The sequence below is a fragment of the Aulostomus chinensis genome, chromosome 15 (genome assembly GCF_037954235.1).
Source record: "Aulostomus chinensis isolate RoL2024-O1b breed Wild chromosome 15, RoL_Achi_v1.0, whole genome shotgun sequence".
Classification (NCBI taxonomy): Eukaryota; Metazoa; Chordata; class Actinopteri; order Syngnathiformes; family Aulostomidae; genus Aulostomus; species Aulostomus chinensis.
The window spans coordinates 25760188-25783146 of record NC_141334.1 but is presented as its reverse complement, the minus strand read 5'-3'; the positions used below and the strand labels follow the sequence as shown (position 1 = coordinate 25783146).

Below are 22959 nucleotides of genomic sequence, written 5' to 3'. Positions count from 1 at the left end.
TCTCCAGGCTCCGCCCTTTTACCCCTTGTCATGTTTACTGTTCAAGGGGCTGGCTTAGGATGTGTTACTTTCTAAAAACTCCCTGGCTTTGATCTGTGACCGTAACCTCAGTGCAGAGCCTTAATTCTGTCGTCCTGTCGTCTTTGATCCCTCACAGACAGCCTCATTCAAGCCCCTCTGCCTCAGACCCTTCAATCCCAGCACTGCACGTCCCCCAGGTACCAGACGGTGCAGGCCAGGTTCAACCAGATGATTGGTTGTTGAATTCAGAGTCAAATAAATACACTGCTGTCCTGCATGTGATTAGAAAACCAAAACATTCAGAGCACTTAAATAAAAATATATTGTAATGTACTGTGTGTAAACATACGTGATGCAGGAGAGTGTGAGGTTCACACTGGGATTCTGTAGCTTGGCCCCTTTACAGTGTCCTTATCATAATCAACCTCAAAGTTTAAAAAATAACATTTTTTTTCCTCCCTGAAAATTAGGTGGTTAAACTTCATTAATTATGAATATCTTAATTTGATCAAGATTTTTCCCGTTGTTGTCCTGACCCCAGGACAGCATCATTAATGTGCCATACCTTCAAATGCATTCTAATTGGCAGAGAGATTGCAGGCTCAGTGGATGAGGAACAAACCTGAGCTTGACTCTTCCTGGACTCACAGCCCTCAAGCCCCTCAGCGTGGCAGCCTCAGTCCGGCTGCTCAAATGTGTCAAGAAAAACCCCCCAAAAAAGCAGCATTCCAGGTCAGTTTCAAGTTTGATTGTGCAATGATTATATAACCTGAGCTGCAATGAAACTCCTGCTATATGGAGCCCATTCCAGGTGCTAGCAGCTGGGAGGGAACTCTCAGTAACATCAATCAAAGCAGCGGTCTCAAGTGCGTGAGAACTCACGTCGTTCAGGAATGACTGGTACGGAGGGCACAGGGCAGTGTCATCCAGCAGACCACACAGGCTCTACATGATATAGAGTGATGGCAAAAAGTTCTTTAAGTTTGCAACTTTGCTAATCAGGGTTTGCCCAGCAGGAGGTTCCTACGTCGCTACAATAAAAACACAAGTCATGCTGTAAGTCAAAGCGGGTTACATCCTTTCAAAATGGCATGCCAATGCACAGCTCATTATGAGCAACTGTTTTAGCTCAACATTTTAAATTTGACATACGATACACTAAAATACCCCAGCATATGGTATAATGTAAGCTGCTGCTCAGTAGGAAATATGACTGTGGATCAGGAAATGCAGAAGATTAAAGAGCCAAGCGAGCGACAGATTTGATCTTTAACTCACAGCTGAAAAGATGAAAACTTGTGTTCAGGCCAGTGTTCTGTCTTTGTAGTGTAGCCATCAGTGTGACAAAACATGACAAATCAATTAAGAAAACAAAGAACAGTGGTGGAGTTCTTAGCCTCATGCCTCTAAGGACTTCTAAAACAATACGTCTGATCGGAGCTTCAGGTGAACTGACCCTTTTTAGCGATCTAGGGCGAAGGTGCGTGGTGGCTGCGTGGCATGTGTGTTCCATCAGATCAGATCATCGATGGGTGCTCTTGGTAAAAGGTCTGGCAAGAAAAAGTCACTGCCATTAATCTGTAAATGAATCAAAGGTGTGTTTGGGGCATTCCATGAGTGGAACCAATCACAGCGTTCTTTGTCTCCCTTTGAGATCCAGTAACTGAGAGAAATATAACAATGTCTGCAAGTAATTCAGAAGCTCCATTCTGAACTCCTGCTTCCCTGCAGAGTTCCTTCCGTCCTGTCACGTCACAACGCTGGTTTTTAGATTTGCTGGTTGAGTGTTAGGAACATCAGTGTGCACGTGGAACGGTACATCCATGGAGCAGTCTCTCCACTCTTTACAGAACATGATTAAAGAGACAAGAAACATCAAAGCCAGTAAAGAAATCACCTGACTCACAGATCCTGTCGAGATTCAGATCATGAATGAACATGTTGTTGTGCCTGGGACATAAACGTGGATAAAAAGTGTGCAGGCACCTGGTGCATGTCTGTCAGTGTGGAATAAGCAGCGTCTACCTGGTTGTTGTTGGCCAACGGTACAAATGTCTTGCGCTGCTTCAAACTAGGAACGTGCCCCACACACACACACACACACACACACACACACACACACACACACACACACACATGTCAGCATAATAACCAAACTCTAAAAATGTTGGAAAAAAGAATAATGTTTTTGGTGATTATTTTAACACATTACTGTATTTGCCATTTGAACGCGCAAAAAATATTGAAAGTGACACGTGTCCGTTGTGTGGTTTGGATTCACTGTACACAGAGTGAGGGGATTTGCCTTCGGGTAACATAACTTCCTGGAGCATGGTGGCGGTGTTCTACAGCAGCCACACTTCCAAAGCTGCCTACAGACTGAGAGGTGTGCACACATGACTCATTTTTTAATCATTCTTTTCGTCAGACTCCTGTGCACAGACATGGGCCAGGACGGATTAACTCCAAATGCCCAATAATAGACCGACTGATGGACCTGCCTGCAGTTGGGGCGTGTTGCTTCAGCCCAGTCACTCCCACATGCTTTCATGTGTGATGAATCTTTTCTTGATGTGTGTAAAAAATAACTGCCCACCTTCCCCAGATAAACACACACAGGAGCAGACACACTGTGTTTGCAGTGTCTATGTCAATGACACCTTTTGAAACGGCTTTTTCTTTAAGCTGTGTTGGTTGCAGTCACAGCAGAGAAAATTATGGGCTCACGAAAAGTAAACTTGTCACAAACACTAAACTACGCCTGTGTATGCATCACCAACAGTGGAAGTTCTTTTTTTTTCCAGCGGACAACACTCTGGGTTGTATCCGCCCTCTTTTCACTTACCATCCATCCATTTTCTATACATATGTTAAGGGTCTCGGGGGTGGAACCTATCCCAGCTGACATTGTGCGAGAGGCGGGGTTCACCCTGGACAGGTTGCCAGTCTGTCGCAGTGTCACTTACCAAAGAAGACAAAACCTTCCTGACTTAGTTGTTGGGCCTCGGTTGAAAATTCACTTGAGCAGCAACCCCGACTGGCACCATCCAACAACTGCTGTTTGCTGGTTCTATCTGAGAGTTGCTCATCTCTGTAACTTGTGCTACGAGACGTCTTTTGGCAGGATTTTCAAAAACTACCAGGCTGATGTTCATTAGCAGGATTTTTGTGCTGTGCCTGATCTGGTAAAGTTCGACCCTCACCCCCCATCATGTCCAATGTCCTTGAGCAAGATACTGATACTTGCTCCTGATGACCCTACGATGGACTGGCGACCCATACAGGGTGAACCCCGCCTCTCGCACAATGCCAGCTGGGATAGGCTCCACCCCCCAGCAACCCTTAACTGATAAGCAGAACAGAAAAAGGATGGATGGATGTTTTACTTTTGTCTACGGCGTACTTTTGCCAAGCTGTGTGTTAACATATGTTTACTGTGTGTGTATGTGCGTGCATGTGTGTGTTTGTGTCTCTGTGGTTGTTGTTATTTGTTTCTATTCCCTCATCAAGCATTGTGTGTCATTCTTAAGTTCTCATTTCTGGAATGATCAAAACACCTTTATCACTGAAAATATCTGCAGCAAAGACAGGAAGTCTTTTATTTTGTCCTTCAGGTAAAGCAATTCTGTATATATTGCAGACAAAGAGTATTATAATGTATCTTACAGTGGTAAATATTTATCAGTGAGTCCCTGGAATTCCACCCAGACAAAAAAGCCCTGACAGTAATGTGGAGGCTATATTTGATTACGGAAGCAGCACTGATACGCTTCTATGGGTAAATTGATTCTCTGATAGCATCAGGTCAATGTCTTCTTGTCAGTGGTCAATTCTTTTTAATGGCTTATGCAAATGAGCATCCTGAACCTATATAGCTCACTGCTATTTCTTTTGTTATTAAATGAAACAGGTTGGTTAAAAGAAGTAGTGTTAAGTGTTCAGCAAGTTTCTACAGTCTCTGAATTTAATCCAAAGCACAAACACATTTCAAGGTGCAGTTGGTAAATCGCCTGTACCTGCTTCAGTACTGTAGGGGGCAGTGTTGCTTCCATTCTGATGCATGCCCAATGCACTCATCCATCATCATCTTCCGCTTATTCCTTACTAGTAAGGGTCGCAGGGGGGGCTGGAGCCTATCCCAGCGTCTACGGGCGAGAGGCGGGGTTCACCCTGGACAGGTCGCCAGTCCATCGCAGGGCCAACACACAGAGACAAACAACCATTCACACTCACACTCACACCTACGGTCAATTTAGAGAATCAATCAGCCTAGTCCCCAAATTGATGTCTTTGGACTGTGGGAGGAAGCCGGAGTACCAGAGAGAACCCACGCAGACACAGGGAGAACATGGAGACTCCACACAGAAAGATCCCGCGCCTGAGCCGGGACTCAAACCCGGAACCTTCTTGCTGTGAGGCCACAGTCCAGTGCACTCAGAGCCAATTAAAAACCTGCACAGTGATGTGCTAAGTTCAAGCAGAGTTGAAACTCCGACTTGGTCCAAATAATGCTGCAAATGTTGTGTCATTACTGTCAGAAGTGGTGATCGTGAAACTCAGTAACTACCAGTGCAGCAGTCACATCATGACAACTGGAAGTTTATCCCCAACGTTTTAGTCTAGGTTTTCATTCTAAACACTTGTGATCTGAACAGCCAATGTTCGTTGTTACTCACAATGCAAAAGAATTGAGGTGAGTTGAACATCAGATTTCATGCCACCAGGTGTCTAACTAAGTACCAACACCCACCCAACTGGACTCTTTGTCCTACCAGAGACCAAAGGGCATCAGTAGCGGCATCCAGCGGTAGTACCAGTGGTAGTACCAGCAAGTACCTGAGGGTTTAGCTACTGAGGCAACTTTGCCGCTGAGGCTGTTAATTCTGGACACTTGTGGACTGGAATAGTTCTTTTTATTTGGTAAAGTTAAATTTGTTCTTGCCTTTACAAATTGCAGCATCGTACATGGATACATTTTCCTCCATTTGAATAAAGCTGCTTTTTATTCCCTGGTTAAAGATGGAGAAGTGATGGCTCGACAGCTGTTTGCTGCGGCTTGGGTTATTGTCAGTCGCCACTGTTTCCAAGACAACTAGACAGCTTTCAAAGATTAGTTATTTTAATTGCTCTTCCTATGGAGACAATGTATATTTCACTGCAAATACATCTATGGTTTTCTTTCTGAATGCATGGACATAATTTGTAGGGTGCTGCGCTGCGCTGACAGAGAGCAGGACTGGAGAAAACAACATCGCCCTGGTGGATCGCAGTAAAGACTTCCAAGCACCATAGCCCTTCTCTAACAGACTTTCCCAAAGTTACACAGAACTTTGCACCAATAAAACACAACAGCGTAACAGTGTTTGTTTTTTGTAGGTTTGATTTACAGTCTGATTTACACAAGAATGCAGGCTTGCAGAAACATTCACCTGCAAAAACTGCATAAAAGCAATTAAACAGCAGAAAACTGTTGCTACAGCACTAAAGCTCAACCCCGTGGGATTGGTTCACTCCAGCAGCATGGTAATTGTTTGAGTCTCATGGGACAAAGGCGGGAATGTGGTACCCACTCCTACAGGCCATGCACTGTATTAGTCACCTGGCAGTGAGCACATGCAAAAAGAAGGAGGGAGCGACAAGAAATAAGAGTCGGGATGCCAGCGCATGCGTCGTGAAGCATCTACATCATTTGTGGCATCTTCCCCAGTGTTGCCACAAGCAAACCTTTAAGGACTGTGTCAGAAGCTTCAAATGGTTCTATTTGTTAGGGAAATGATTGTGTCAGAACAAAAATGAAGGCTACATATTTTCAGGAAGCAAGTTATGTGAAGCCATCAGTCAGTGACCTCACTCCATTGTGAACACTCTCAAACAGACAGACATGCAAGCCAGTCAGCCATTCTTGCAGGATGATGATGATGAAGAATGTGACATATGTGAGTCAGGAAAGCCAGCCAGTAGGGGAGAGCATTTAAAGACAGAGCATATGACTGGCTGGGAATGGGCAGGCCTGGGATAACGAGAGGCCTCCCTCCAGAGGAGAGGGTGACAGTAATGCAACTTAAGTGGGATGCCAACCACTGTGCACAAAGAAGAACAGAGCGCACGCTTTGTTCGCACTACTTTTCCACCATTGATTATGCGCCTTGAAGGGAAAAAACACACATTTAAACATACATTCAAGCGCTGATCTCGCCACCCTCTCATCACACCCACTGCCTCAGCAGTCTGACAGTGACATGTCTCTGGCAGGGGACAGGACAAATGTGTCTTTATCTCCTTGGAGATTGGGTTTATGTTCATTTTGAATTAAAGTTGACTATTTTAGAGCACTTTTGTTGACAACCAAAGAATGTGTCTGTATTTGAAAGTAGCGGGAAGCTCTGACACATCTGCAAATCTTGCTTATCTGTGACTTACGCTTCTTCTCTACATTTGGTGTGAGAAATGCCTCTTTCTCAGAGAAAATAACAATAATGTAGATAGTGTGAACCTGGGCGATATGTCCCCTCCACTGGTTCAGGAGAAAGGGGAGGTAATAGGATTGTCTGTACCCAGCTGCCTCCTATGAGACCAAGCACTGCCAGAGGATGTGAACACAATGGCCGCCATATTGTAACGGTGTTGTCACTCCCAGGGGAGGCAGTGAAAGGAGAGTGAAGGTGGTCCAAGAAGGTCATCAAAAAAAAAAAAGATAAAGACGATGGCAGATGCAACTAAACTTTAGTGTGCCCTTCAACATCCAGACCGAAGCCTCGGGCAGAGGTACTGGTGGAACGTGACGGAGAGGTGAGGGAGAAAAGAAAAGGCCAGTGACCAGTGTCAGCAGGAAACTGCTCCTGGGGGAGACACCGTGCTGCGGCGTGGCAGCTGGAGTGTCCAGCCATCAAATGGACCATATAAGATTTCAAGGACCGTCTGTTGGGCACAAATTTGAGTTTAGAGAATGACCACAGGGCTCTGTAGTAGTTAGAGACCATGAAACTCTAGATTCACCCTCTGGCTGCTGTCAGTGAAGCTTTACTGCCTCATATCATGTGTCCTCGAGTGTCTGTTTTGGCCAGGTGACTTCCTGTCCCACAATCATTGTCTCTGAAGAGGACACACTACATCACCACACACTAAAATACAAGCACTTACAATATGTTTTCGGCTTTGTTTATTCTGGAAAATTACGCATGCAGGAATGACACTTGAGGTTTATCTGCCTTCTCCCATGTTTGAAGAGGCAGCTGCTCCACATTGATGCTGACAATTACATGGTGTGATTAATGGACTACAGGGACAGCCAGTGTATGTTTGAATGATTCTTCTTAGCAGCCACAGCTTTTCAAAGCATAATCTCTCTCTCTCTGTCTCCCCACCATGAAGGAAATAAGGGATGAAAGCTTCAGTGGTAGTGAAATAGAATGTACAGCAGCTTTCTCATTGTACAAGTACTTCAGTTCAAATGATATTAAAAGCTTCTCAAGGTATTTACATATTTATGTGTCTCTCACAGAATACTGAGTGGTTAACGAAGCATTTTAAACAAAGGAACCTCGGAGGAGATGTGTTTACTTGGCATGAATATTGGCATCTGTAGTGTTTAATATGCATTCTGCTAAAACAGCAGGCTCCAATAACGACAATAACAGAGGCCACAGCGGTAGCGCGCAAATGTTAGCCGTAATTACAGGTTGCACTTCTTTTTCTGTCTTTGCCCTGTAGCTTCTTAATGAATCGGCCTCCACAGACACGCTAATGCTGAGTTTGATCAGTGCGAGGACAGACAGTTAGAATGGCGTGTGACGTCAGAACCAGATCACAGGCAATATCTCTGGGCCAGTCTGTTGTCAGCCTTTTCTTGTGCAAGCAGCAGAATGGTTGTACTGCTGTGTGCGGAATACACAAGCACAGCCACGTTTGGCTTCGCAGCTCTTCAGATGTGACATGCTCTGGCCCAGATTCCTGTAGTGTAAGCAAGTTTCGTTTGCATGGTGTGTCTCTCTACTTACGCATTTAGTGGAATATGTTGCAAGAAATAGGAGAAGACTGAAAAGAGGTTGTTTGCTCATGATACAATGTGAAATGATCCCTGAACCGATGGGAGCAGACACACATCTTTAAATGTTGGCTCTGTGAGGTTTACTTCAACACATTTTTAGTTTATCAGCATGCTAACACGCTCATGGTGGCGACACACTTATTTCAATTTAGCTTTTCAGAAAGCAAACATTTGCAAACAAGAACTGAGCTCAGAGGAGCACCGAGGCTGATGAGAGGGTGATTCTGCAGCTCCACCCAGACATGGATTCTCATGGAAGCAGAGAATCTCAGTCTCTGCGTGTTCTCTGATAGACCAGCTGTGCCCCGTGCAGCCAGCGGGAGGGAGGAGTTACAGTATGAGGCTACAGCTTTTAAGGAGAAAAGTAGCGATAACAGCTTAACTTAGGTCACCCGTCATCTTGGAGCAGTCTGAGGGTAACGCATGGAGTTTGTGTCTGGGCAACTCATCTCAGTTCAGCTCAGGTGCTCTGGAACCGTGATGACACTCTTAAATCTACAGTGGAAGAACAGAAAAATGGAAACATTCTGGCCACATCGATGATTCATGATTGGAGGAACATACATGGTGTCAGTGCTACAGCGAGACTTCATCTTCATCTTCATCGAGACTTGATGAAGAATACACAAATAATCCCATCCATGGAACATTCTGTACAGTGCTTAACTTCTGCTGCCCTAAACCCTGAACTTGAGTTTGAATGAACCTGCAGTGACTCAGTGTTTAGTATCAGAACAGCTGATCAGAATTCATTAAATTAATGAAGTGAATTAAAAAGATCCCTCATCAGTGTGAATCACTGTGGATGGGGAAACATTAACGCACTTGAATGGCGCACATTTATCTGTAAATAAGACACTCAAACAACACCTCGTGAACAATTAAGGATTTGCACCTGATTTTACTCTGAATCCAATGTCTCACAGGACCTGGATCACATGTAACAGCAGAAACATGGAGGGTGAACACTGTGTCCAGTATTTTGAATGGGGAAGCAGAAAAAGAGGGAAAACATAGAAAGTAGATGAAATCATGGCTTCTCTCTTGTGCTGTTGGGGAATTCATGATTTAGAGGGATTATCTGTTCAGCTTCAGTGGGATGGGGGACAGAATAGAGGTCATCCACTGAAGACGGAAACATGTTTAAAAAAAAAACAAAAAAAACAACTGAGACGTGACCGGAAACTCACGGAATCATCAAAAAGGTGTCCAGGTTGAGATGCAGTAGACTCAGAATATTTAGATATGCAGTTTCATCTTGGCTGAAACGCCTTCACTGACTTTCTTTCAGCTAAATGTTGCTAAATGTGTGAAAATGTAAACTGTCACTGCAATGTAAGCGTTGAAGCTGTGGAGCCGACAAAGCAACTGTCAGCCGCACCGCCACGCTGCTCTCAGAGCACCAATCAGACCGATCAAATCACCAGCGATGAGCTGGTGATCCTACACGTCTACGGCTTCAGGACCAGTGTTTTACGCTGAAGCTTCATCTCATTGACTCATTTTCATGTGCCAGTGCTGTTCCAACAGCTGTCCTGAGTGCTGATGTATAAAGAGCTACTGCTGAGACAGACATGCTGAGATTAGATTCGGAGCTGAGCAGGACTCGATGCTGCGGATTATTATTGTTCCGAATTTGAGGGCAAAAACTCGAAGAATTGACTGATGTGCATAAAAAAGGGTCATTTCAGATAGTCCTTGAGTAACCAACCAATATTCAGGATTTTGATTCTGACAGTAAACCTCTGCTAATTAATGTGCCTCGATATGGAATGAGTGACTGAGGAAATGGAATGTGTGTCAGATGTAATTACCTCCTCATTAGCAAAGTTTTCTGGAAGGCCTCAGCTACTAGTTTGTGGAAAAAAAAGGAACCAGCCATAGACCTTCTACGTATCTCCTCTAAAACTACTAAAAATAACTCTAATATGTCTGCAGAGAAACCTGCAGGCTACAGTCTTCTGAGTTGGTCACAGATGCTTTTGTTTAATCTCCCAAACTATTGAACTGCACACAAATAAAAGTTTTTCCCCTCCTGCAGTGTTTGTGACACCAGAAGACAAGAATTGTCAGACACATAAACTGAGTTTGAGGTTAACAGCACGACTGACTCATCCGTCCATGGTCATCATGGCGGCACCAAAGCTGAGGAGTCAGTTTTTAATCTCAAATCAAAGTATCGGCAGATTACTGAGCATACAGCTGGATGAAGAATGAGGCGATGAAGAGGTGGATTACTGCGGACGAGGACCCGGAGAGCTAAACTGTTCAGTCTCTGTCGGCTTCAAGAGAACGTTACGTGGCCGGCTCCTTCTCCATTCCGTCATGAAGAATGTAATGCTGGGGGGAAAATGTCTTTGTGAGCTGGGATGCCTGTGCTGAGAGCATGAAACGTAACACTCTTCAGGTGGCGTCAGGGTGAAAACCATTATCCGTTTAACGATAGGACGGAATACTGTGATCCGCTCTTTATAGGTTTGTGATCGTCACAGCAGCGGCTTTGGTACAGAAGGGGAGAAGTCACCCCCCCCCCCCCCCCCCCACACACACACACACACACACACACTCTGCCTGTGACTGCTGTGAAAAAACAAACACCAGCAAACACACACTGCCGGTTAATGTAATCCAGTAATTGCATTTCTCACACAATGTAATAGGGAAAATAAATGAGTGTCGCATAAATGTAATTTCAAGGAAGCACATTATCGTGCAGGTATTTTGTAATACAGGCCGTTTGGCGCCGCTCTCAACCATCTCAATAGTCGCTGCCACATGGCAACTTGCCGGAAATCACAAAATCACTTTTTCTTTTATTACCCAAGACTATACTTTAGTGCAACATATCACTAGATATAATTTGTTTCCTTCTGTGAGGTTAAAATTGAAGCTTGTCAGCCTCTGTCAGTGTGAGGTCCACTTTTAAACTTTTAAGAGATTCTATCTTTCAATCTCCCCTTTAAGGAACCTGTTGCTTGCCTTCCAGGAGCACCGATCAATCTTTGGTATTTTGTCTTGTGCTGCTTGTAATTGGATCGCAGTGATGCTTCTACAAAGGCTGAGTGTCGGCCCCCTTCAGCTAATTGATAATATTGCTGAGGCACTCATTTGTGCAAGCTGCCATCCGTCAGTATGTTAATGGCTCTCCATTCGTCATCCAGTCTCTCAACAGTGACACAGATGTGCTGGAATTATGGTCCTCACTGCAGACCACTGATCACCATGCTGATTGTTCACTCTTTTGTTATGTGATGCCTGGGAGGAGTTCAGACAACTGAAACACAACACAGGTTTCAACCATGTCTGGCTATTACACAGCAATCATTTGTATATTTCTACATTATATTACCTCTGCTACGTAGTCTTGATTTTTTCAGCAGGAAATAGTATTGATTGTATTCTATTCACTTATCTCTTCTCAACGTCTCTGTTATAATGAGAAAAAACACACACACACACACACACACACACAGACCACAGCAGGGGGCTGAGTGGGAACCAGCAGAAAGTTAAGAGAAAAACCCACACTCCACTTTGCTCTGGGCTACCAGCAGGCTTTGTTTTGAAAGTTTCAAAAAGGAAATCCAAGATTGTTATTTCTTGTTCAGAAAAACATTTCTCAAAACCATAAACTGACAAGCATTATTCAACCAACATTTTTTGACCCCAGGACCTAACTTTAAGAATGTCTATAGCAGTGATCCTCAACAGGCGGCCCCCGGGCCCCGGGCCCCATGCGGCCCACTGGCCTTCTATGTGTGGCCCCGAGCTGTTATTCCTTCACTGTGTGTTTCGGGTGGGTCAGCACTTCAAGGCAGGGGGGCCACAGGGAGGTCGGGAGGTTTCCTGAATGCCCGGTCCAGCCGGAAAGTTTCTTTTTTTTGTAACCCCAACTGCAATTGCACTTAACTTGCACCCCCAACCCCCATAGGACAGAAATACATTTTTCCTTCCTTCTTTTGGTTCTTTGGGTTTTAATTTTAAAAGAAAAGTGTTCTAACCCCTCCTGATATATTTGGGCTGGATTCATGACAGGGGTCATATTTTGTTTTATTCAACTATTTATTTTAATTTATGTCAAAATGAAAATGACATTCTCCACCCATCCATCCATCCCTCCATCCCTCCATCCATCCACCCCTCCATGTTCCCCCTCTCCTCCTGTTCAGGGTGGTGGGGGTGGAGCCTATCCCAGCAGCCTTCCCCCTGGACAGGTCACCAGTCCATGGCAGGGCCAACACATAGAGACAGACAACCATTGGCTCTCCCAGCCACACCTACGGTCAATTTAGAGTCTGGATTAACCTGATAGCAAGTGCAGCCGAAATGACATTTTAACCCCTTGATATATATATGTATATATATATATATATATATATATATATATATATATATATATATATATATATATATATATTATATGTATAATCAATAAAATCAATTCTGTCTGTCTGCATGAGTTTGGCAGCAAACACAATGACCTGACTGCATTTGCTTTTATTAAACCACTGATTCACTGACTTTACATAACAAGCAGAATTAGCTTGATAATTGCAGGTCTTTGAACTGTAATGCAATTTGCAGACAGGGCAGGAAGAGATAATCCAGTGTACTATAAAGCCGATGAAGTAATGGGTAATTCGAATATAATTTAAAACAGTAAACTTCCCTCTACCCCTGGCCATCATGAAAACCACCACACAGCACCCAGCGCGTGTCAACACATTTTGTCACCCACAGTCTGCCTAACGTAGTTATCCATGATGAAAATGTTCAATTACCTGTGCTAGTGGCTCCCTGGTTGGATGCAACATGATGATTATCCCTAGCCCACAACCTTTTCAGTGAATCCCCAGCCAGCTGCAACTGTGTATGCAGCTGAGGATTTAGAAACATCATGATATTATGCTAATGTTGAAATATTGCTGGATTGACATTCTTCTGATTTGGATTAGTGCTCCCATCCATGTTCCCACCCACACAGCAGTAGCTTAAGGTCTCTCTGTCACCAGAACCTGTTTTAACATCTCTGGTGTCAGGGGTAATTTGTGGTGTTACTCAAGTGGGTTGGTTTGATGCAATTAGTTGATTTTCTTTGTGTGATGAGTGCATACCCTGAGCTGCCTGCCTTCTGGATGCAGCAATTTCCAAAATTCATGGGCAGACTGCTTCTGTGTCAAAAGAAACAAACAGCTCATGGCACTCTGAACTGAGAAACACACAACGCCAAAGTTGGCAGTTTGTGTTACACAAACCTCTCCCCAAACAGCCAATGGCCTGCCAGACTCAGAAAACATAACTCGTCGTTGTGCTGCGCTTCTTTTTTCTCCTTCTTTTTAAATTAGGTCTGCGACAAAGATCTTCACAAGTTCACAGTGATGACAAGACTCTCACTCGTGTCCGTTCCGTGCTGAATGATGTTTGTCCCCCAGTCCACCGGAGTAATGTGGCCGTGCTCCCTTGGCCCTGGTACCGATGGAGGAGGGGGCCCAGCATGCTCAGCATGTCAGACATGCGTTTGATGGACTAAAGTGATTTTCAGGCTGAAACGAGTAAACTTTGTGAACAGAATACTTGATGTTCACATTTGGGTCATTAAGCTCCACGCACGTTTTGCACATGAAGTGATTAAAACGTCACTGGGCTCAGTGAACGTTCATGTGTACCGAATCAAAGGACCCACACCAACAATATCGGGCATGCATTCATAGTGGGTACACCTGATAACAGCCTGAAGGATCCCCCTCAGAGGCACTGCTGCTCTGCTGAGCCCGCTGTATGTGAAAGAGTGTCACAGCCTGGTTTACCACGAGTGTCATGCCAGTATCCAGTATCTGAATGTTTTGTAAAATGTTTTCATGTCAACACAAAATTAATAATCTAAATCCAAACCAATTATCTGACAGTGCCTATTTCTGTGCACTCGGGGGTTTGATCGCCAGCTGCAGCCTCATGTTGAGCATTGAGCATACCGATGAGGACGGGAAACTGTTCTGATGAACCCCAACCTTGACAGCCTTGTTCAGACATTTCCAGAAAGACTCAAGCTCATGTTCTCATCCTTCTTTCCTTGTCCGCAGGAACCCATAAATTTGTGACGGAGGGGGAGCATCTGGAGCTGACAGCCGTTACCAAAGAGCAGTCAGGATCATACGAGTGCATTGCATCTAATGACATCTCAACCCCTGATGTCCGGACCGTGCAAGTCACAGTCAACTGTAAGAGTCAGAGCCACCGTTTACACTCAAACAATGTAGAGGTCGCCATAAGAAACCAGAGGTGATGGCTTGGATGTGCAGTAGCTCCTAGTAAGTCGCGTGGCTTGGCATTGTCGCATCCGACTCTTTGTCTTGAAATCGATGGGATGTTTTGAAAGTGCTGTCAGTTAAAAGCCTGGAATAAGGTCAGTGGTTAAAATAGGAATGGCAATAAAACCTGAGGTTTCCGTCTATAGATTAAAACAAACTGTATATTCTGCCTTTTTGAATTTTAAAACAAGACGACAAACATCATACTGGTGACCTGTCCAGGGTGAACCCCGCCTCTCGCCCGTTGATGCTGGGATAGGCTCCAGCCCCCCCGCGACCCTTACTAGTAAGGAATAAGCGGAAGATGACGATGAATGGATGGACAAACATCATCGCGCTGAAAGCAAAAGTGCCAAGATCCAGATCGTTCATTTATTGCATAACACATTTGATATGCTAAATTACTGTAATTTTAGAAGATTATAATTGAGAAACAATTTAAAGCTGGAAAATGAACTTTATTTGCCAAAGAGCTAACTTTGTTATCAATCAAGAATTCCTTTGTTCGAGTGAACCCATGCCTGTGTTAACTCTCAGGTCAGCCTCCAAAGACCTCGTCCCTGTGGCTCTAGAAACCCGGCCCGTTTGAAGCTTTACCTCATTTAACTCCGTCATTTGTTTTATAGATCCTCCCTTCATTTCCAAGGCGAGGAGTACGGGCACTCCAGTTGGACAAAAAGGAGTTTTGCAATGTGAGGCCTCTGCTGTCCCGAGGGCAGATTTTGAGTGGTACAAAGAAGACCGCAGGTGAGTTTCTCCTCCGAGCTCTTTGATTCCTGCAGGCTTGGGTTTGTTTGAAGTCCACATTCCAGATGCACAGAGACATTTATTCTGCCTGCTGCAGGCTATAGACCTACTTTATCTGACACAAAAAAAAAGAAAAAGAACCAGACCGGATCATCTGGGTTGATAAATGATGCTGATTTACACATATCCTCATTTTAAATGAGGTATTTTTTGTGTAATTAGATAATTCTTCAAGCTTTTGCTGAATTTTTTTTCTTTCCTCTATGGGTCTAATATCTGATTTTAATCACATTATAGAAATTAAAAGGAATATTTTTCAGATCATATGCAAAACAAGCTTGGTCACCAAAGGCAACTATTGTTATTTATACAGTGCACTGTAATTGGTTTAGGTAAATTGAGTGCAGGGTGCTGGAGGTGTAGAAGATATTATGGTACAATGCTGCTTTTTTTCAAACTGCAGGCAGGAAATATGCTTAGGAGAAGCCCCCTGAGCTGCTGGTGAGCTGATACAAAGACAGGCTATGATGCAATGTTAAACGCTCCCCCGTGATGACAGCAGCAGCATTTCTCATCAGGAGCACTCTATAACGAGGATTTAGACACAACAGACCAAAGACAAGGGGTATATTTCAGCTGTCGGCTTATTAGTAGAAATACACATAAATGATGCTGCATGAGAAAAAATCACACTCAAATCTCAGGGAAAACAGTGTCAATTTAAATTATGATTTGAGTTCAAGAGCTAATCCCCAACCTGGCTTTGGTTTTCATTTCTCCTTGAGTTGTTTAGGTGGGTTCGGCTTTTTTAAGGTGTTGACCCAATACGCGAGTGGTCTCATGAGTGTCGTGGCATAGAATAGATCATTGATCCCAGAGGGAAATTCAGTAATATATAAAAAATATCCATAATATAGAAATAGATACAATAAATAACTAAAAATTACACAATTAGAATTTGTTTTTGTTTTAGTTATTATTTGTACTACTACAAGCGATATTAACATTCTCATCTTAATTCATTATCATTTATTGTCACTATTGATTTTGAGGAGAGCAACTTCACAACGCCAAGTATTTTATAGTCATTAAATATGTCATACCATATTTTTGTATCAGATTTAAAAAGACTGAGCCATTAATTCACCTATAGTACCTCTCCTCTTCAGCCAGTGCCCCGGGGTCCAGCGAGTTTGCAGCCACAGACGCTGGTCTATCTCACCTTTTGGTAACGTTAAGTACTGGAGCTGAGGCTAGGACAGGGACTATAGGCTGTGCAGCCTTGGCGAGGTAGCAGAGATACTAGCACCACATGCTAAAGCCACCTGATCTTCCACCGCATGTGTTTCCACTGGCTGTTGATCGTGGTCACAGCTGAACATGAGTACACACTATGCAACTGCATCCACTTGAATAAAGGAAAACAAAACCACGTTTGATATATTTGGACTGACACTGGCATGAGTCTGTATCCCGTAGACACTTTGGGCTCTATGTGAAACATGGCACAAGCTGGCGTTCAGTCAAGGTTAAGTGTCATTGCTAGTTTTAAACCAGTTTTCACTCCTAGCATTTTAACTAACTAACAAACATGCCCTCCCCCTGCGCCAGCAGGTACTTAGGTATGTGAATGAGGCTGGTCTGGTACGACCATGGCCATTTGCTATTGCTATTACGAGCAACATGGCAAGTCTTGGCGCACTTTAAGGGGAATGACCAAGCACAGATTTGAGTGATGTCAAGCCCAAAACACACCCATGAATTATACTGTCGACGGACGGCATCTCTGTGCTGCAGTTTGAACTTTAAATACGTGTCCTCTAAATACCAAAATGAGGCTGAACACCCCCTGAACTCATGGCGTATACATCGCGCCAACTGCTCGCTGCCATAGATTGTTTACATAGTCCCTTTCAAGCAAAGTTAACTGGCCAAGTCTAGTGCAGACCATGTGCAAATGGGAATCCTGTATAGAATCCTGTAGGAATATTATCTGATGTGTTTCCAGGTTAAACAAACAAAATACGTTCAAAAAAATAATCCAATTTAATGTTCCAAGTCCACTTCTGCCACTAATGCCTCACCAGCGTTTGGCATTATGGCTGCACAGTTTGGTTGGTACTGCGTCACTTGCGAGAAGAGCAAGACACAAAGTCAAACAACAAAATCCACACTGTGGCCCTCTCAGATTCCCAAGTTCGACATGTGTCTTGCAGAAGAAAATTATGCCCATAGAGACATGATTTCTCCTTATTAAGGGACTGTCCAGCTCTTACATTCATGAAGTTGATGAATAACAGCAAAACAACTTCAGGGTCTGGGTCTTCTCTTACCCGGTTGTTGATGTCTGATGTCTTTAGGGAGGCAGTGAAATTTGAGGCAAAACTTCAGTTTTAAGAAGGGCTCTGGCAGCTGCTCGTCGCTCCCACCAGGGAGTGGTTGAAAAGAATCACGTTGTCTGACAATGCAACATTCGTTGGTGTGTTTCATTCACTCTCACTGGCTCCTAGATCCTCTATGACATCACTGAAAGTCGGCTGTTGGGTACTATTGCAGGTTCTCTGTTGCAGTCAACAAGTGGCAGACGACTAGGAACAACAGTGAGCAACACAAATGTGACATTATCTGGCTGGAGTTCTCCAGCTCATAATTCAATTAGGCAAAATGTGCGCTTGGAGATTTTAGTGAGAATAACAAAAATGGCTGAATTCCTGACTGATATTCCTGGTATGTCTAATGTTTTGTAGCCTTTGCTGGCTTGATGAAAGGCTTCACCTCTCACAGCATTCAAGAAAAGAACACAGTCAGCAACACACACCTGTCTGTCTTCCAGGCTCCTCAATGGAATTAATGGGGTAAAGATAGAGACTCAAGGGAAACAGTCGATGCTGGTTTTCTTCAACGTCTCGGAAGAAGACTACGGGAACTATACATGTGTTGCCATGAACACCATGGGAATCACCAATGCCAGCATAATCCTTTACGGTGAGTTGAGGTTTTCATCTCTACCAATGTGCCTAAAGTTGGGTTGAACGATATGACAGTGCTGTTTTGGAGCTGTGCTTGTGGCTGGATTCCCGCGCGATCTTGAAGTCCTTGTGAGGTCTTGTACTGGAACATGGTTTGGGAGACACAGGAGAGCTCAGCTGGAAATACTTGAACTTGTTCTGCAGTTATTCTTAATGGATGGAAATTAAAAAGAAACACTCCAAGGTGCTAAAGTAAGAGCTTGTTTTAATTGAATTTACAGAAGAATTCCTGCATTATTACTGTGACATAAAGTCTCATACACCGTGATGGAACATTCTGACCACTTTGCCCAGCCCTCGTTTACAGCTATTATAACAGTAATTATTTTCAGTGTGTACTCCATAGCATGGTTGCAGCCACACTCTTCACCACAGTGAAATCATTACTGACCTGAAGTTCAGCCACTGCCTTTTATCACCACATAGCCTTTTCATTTCTTCCTCTCACAAGCTGCTGTGCTACTAGCCATGTAAAAGCTGCTCAGTTTTTCTGCAACATGAACAAGTGAAATGCAGCTAACTGCAATTCCTTTTTAAAGCAGAGCCCTGATTCAAGCGTTAATTTGAACCATATCCTCTAAATGGTCATGTGTTAATCTCCTCCAGGTCCTGGTGCGATGCACGATGTCAATGGGGCAGCTCAGTTGCCCCGTTGCTCCGTATACCCCCTGCTGACGGTAACCCTACTCTACCTGCTGAAGTTCTGATGCGAAATGTGACAACCTTCAAGCTTCTCTCAGCATTGAACAGCAAGAACAGACTATTAGTCCTATAAAAAGAATGGAAATCCAAGAGTGCCAGTGGTTCATTCTTAGTTTTCTTTCTGTTTCTTTCTGGTTTTGCATTGGAGTCTGTTCTCTGTTGGCTTGCCAGGAGTGAGAGGCATCAATCCAACAAAGGGAAAAAAATGAAACATGCACTAATTTGATGCTGGTAGAAGTACGGAGTTTGTGTATCCCACAACCTTTTTATATGTGAAAAGGGAAAAAGAAAAAATAAATGTAACTGTTGATAGTCGACTGTTTATTGCCCAATATTGAAGTGCACATTCAGATTATTATTATTGTGTAATGTCCTGTTCAATATCTGTACAATACCATTAAGCTTTTTTAAGTAAATGATAAAACAGGAAAAAAGGAAATGTGATTGTTGAATTTTACTGTATTTTTACAGTTGTATGCAAAACAGAACAACAGATCCTTCAAGATAAATGCGAGAATACTAGAGTAGAACGCCATGATTTCTCAGGCAAAGTCCTAATGCATCCAAATTTTTATTTCCATCTTAGTGTGTGTAGATTTACAAATGTGTACAGACAATTAATGGACTGTCTTTTTTCAAAATGCATACACATCACTTGAGTGGCAAACACCCAATCAGTGTCATAGCAGCTTCATGGCATATTCATACTGAAAATGCAGTGATAACATTGATCAGTTAATCTTCACCTGTCCTGATGGTTACGGGGTAAACTGATTAGCAACGTGGTGCTGGAGAGTAACACTTAACAATACTAGTGCATCTGCCCATTATTAAGGGTTTACGATAACTGTGGCACTTATTAACTTTAGTAGATGGTTGATAAGCTACAAGTCCTTGAGTTCTCAACTGATACGCTCAGAGAAAGCTTTTATTCCAATATTAAGATGATGATGATGATGATGATGATGATGACCTATGGAGGGTTCCGGTTGAGGTGAGTGGACACAACCACGGTCTCATGTAGACACTTGCTTGTTCCTTAAAGGGAGAGTTCAGAGGTATGGAAGTGGAGTTGTACGGGCTGCTAATGCTCTACGTGTGCAGAAAAAAAAAAACAATGCAATATCCGTTCACTGCACACGCACGTTTTGATTTTTTTAACGACTTTATTCTAGACAACAGACAGCCCTTCTAATTACTTTTCTTTCTTTTGCCTCTAAAGTTTTTAACTGTAGACCTTACTTCTTTTGCTATGTCCAGCACTGGATTATCACTCGTCACTTCAGACCAGCTGTTTGAGCCAGAAGGTGCTTCGGTGAACTAGTACAGTGCAGTGCACAGCCGAAGTAACGCACCAAAATGTTATAAATGTCGTGTACATAAAAGTATTTCATTTGTTTGGTAGATTTGATGCATTGTAACCCCGTTCCCAAGCCAGGCTAACCCACATCTGCTGAAGGGAAGATCCGGTCTTTGGATGGTTACCTTACACAACCCCACTTCAACAAATCTGAACTATCTCTTTAACTTATTGCTAACTAATAAATTACTGTGTATGTTGCGTACTTGTCATTTATTAATGCTCTTTGTTACACTTTCAGTCAAGCTGAAACTGCATCCTCTATGTAGCCCTTCAGAGATACATGAGGAGGCTGAAGAAGCATTTCTTTGTTATAACTAATCTATTTATATTCTTTGACCTCAACGAATGTGTAAACACTTAATCAATGTTAATGAGACACTCTTCTTCTCAGTTAGTGAATTACTGTATTAATTGTTAGTTAATGCTTATTAACTAACATTACAGCACCTTAAATACAAGGCTCCGGATGACACCATTTAACATGAACAGCATTAGTAAATGATTACTAGCAACAACTCAACTGTTGATGCATATTACTAAATTAACTGATGTAAATAGTGTACCCTTATTGTAAAGTGTCACTTGCTCTGTTAATTGCTGCTGTGAATTGGGGAGGTAAAATGTAATTGTTAAAACTACAATTTCAACAAGTACTAATAGAAATGTTGAAGAAATGTTGGTGTTGTTTTAAGTTACAGCTCGTATGAATTTGTCTGCTGGTTATCAAGAAGAGTTCAAACGCAGTAACGAAACAGTCTTAAAGCTCCTCATGCAGCCATCATGATAGTCAAGTTATCTCAATATATTTGTTAATTTTTCTTACAATCTGGAATTGGAAAGCAACTATTTGATTATGTTAATCTAGTATAATATATTACATTCAGTACAATGGTCTTGTTAAACATATCTACTAAAATGCATACAGACACTAACAAGTACGCACTATGTACTGTATAAGTAAAACCTACTGTATATAAATGGAGGTATTAAAGGACCCTTAATGGCCAGCGTTTTTTACAGGTTTCCATTTATTTACTGAGAACACACAGGACGTGTTCCCTACTCTCCAGGTAATCCCTTGTTTCGCTGTAGTGATGGTTCTAAAAGTGCACAGTCACTTGGCTTCTGCACACATTAACGAACATGCTAGTTTCACACATCCGCCCTTCATTCACGCGGGAGCCAAGTGCTCTATTCCTCAGCTATAAAACGGTCTTCATTCATGCCACAGACAGTCAAACAATCTCTGGTGAATGTACCACGTAGCTGCTGTGATGTGTTTTCAGGTGTTATGAATGTGCGCTTTTAAGCCAGTTTGCCCCCAGTTAAACATCAGTGTGTGTTCTCTGGACCGCAGGGACCATTGTCGTGGTCTGACTGGATGCATTTTCAAGCAACAGTTTTCCTCAGACAAACCATCCTGTGAGGAGTCCAAACTCACAGCACGGCTGAGTGGTAACGTGGTGTTCTGATGTTGTCCAGTTCACTCCTGTGCATAGCTTTGAGTAAGGGAATGAGATCGATGTACATGGGAATGCTTTTCTTGTGCTCACATGTTAAGTTCTGTGCTTGTAATGATGATAAAGTAGTCAACTGTCACAGGATGTGCAGTCACTTTGAGGTTTGCAGAAAAATACAGTGAGTTTAGATTGAGAGACCTGCAAAACTAAAGTTACGGGTTGTAACCCTTTTAATCCCTTACAGTTGAACATGAAAAATATTGATGTCAGTAAGCTCAATGACGTGGTTTCAAATCCTTATTAAAAGAGAGCTGGTACTGGAATTTACTTAAGGTGTATTTTTGCATACAGTGAATAATAAGGTGTAAAGATTTTTTGTTTAATTTATTTTTCGTATTTTATTGGTTTCAGGTTTTCAGTTTTCCTTACTGCCTTATTCACTGGACATTCTAAATTCAATTGTCATTTACTTTTTTCCTCTATAAGAATTGAGTTTACAATATATGATGCAACTGACAGCTACATTGTTTAATATGGTTTCTGATCTTACGGGGGTTCAGCATACAGTAGTCACTATTGTGGTATATTGTCATCGTATCTTTTGATTGAGAGATTTCAAATCTGTCCATAAACTGGTTAAATGTGAATTCAAGTTGCCAGTCATTTATTCTATCACAACCTCTAACACACTCCTCACACTGAAGCTCGTAACTGGAATGAACAATTAATCACTCAAGTATGTGATATGAAAATGTGTCATTGATGAAGCCAGCTAGAACGGACCAACTCTCCAGAGCTGAGAAGATCTTCAATTCAAACTTAAGTGAGGCCCATTGTGCTCTCTACCTCTCCAATGAACCAAGCACTTAGCAACTGCGGAGGCCGACATGAGCGATGCGGAGGGCGGAGGGGATGAGCCGGTTGCAGAATGCAAAACATAAAGAGGAAACCGCAAAAGATTTTCTCTACAGCGACAAGATTAATGAAAGCAGCCTAGAATAAGAAGCATGCAGCACCCACAGTTGAAGATGAGTGTCATCATCGTGCCACACTACACACAATCTTCCAAGACTGTACACATCAGCCTTTAGCCTGACTCACAGGTGACGGTGTTGATGGACACTGCAGTCAGTAACCACAGAAATGTGGTCAGAACAACCACAGCCAGGCGAGTAGCGGCGGAAGCAAAATGTAGTGAGGCTGGAACGGCATTCAACAGGGTAGGGAAGGACGTTGATACTCTTAAATATTGCAATACTTTTTTTGGGACAACATTTCAATC

General features: G+C 43.0%; 1 protein-coding gene across 2 annotated transcripts in view; it reads left to right on the top strand.

The window, feature by feature from the left end:
* Window positions 1–22318, top strand: part of opcml (opioid binding protein/cell adhesion molecule-like) — a 400369-nt gene extending 378051 nt beyond the window's left edge. For both annotated transcript variants that reach the window (XM_086179279.1, XM_086179277.1), the window contains 4 exons: window positions 14149–14286; window positions 15003–15123; window positions 17957–18108; window positions 18759–22318. In XM_086179279.1, the coding sequence (XP_086035405.1) occupies window positions 14149–14286; window positions 15003–15123; window positions 17957–18108; window positions 18759–18859 (512 nt within the window). In that variant the 3' untranslated portion in view covers window positions 18860–22318. The remainder of the gene's footprint in view (window positions 1–14148; window positions 14287–15002; window positions 15124–17956; window positions 18109–18758) is intronic.
* Window positions 22319–22959: the final 641 nt, after the last annotated feature.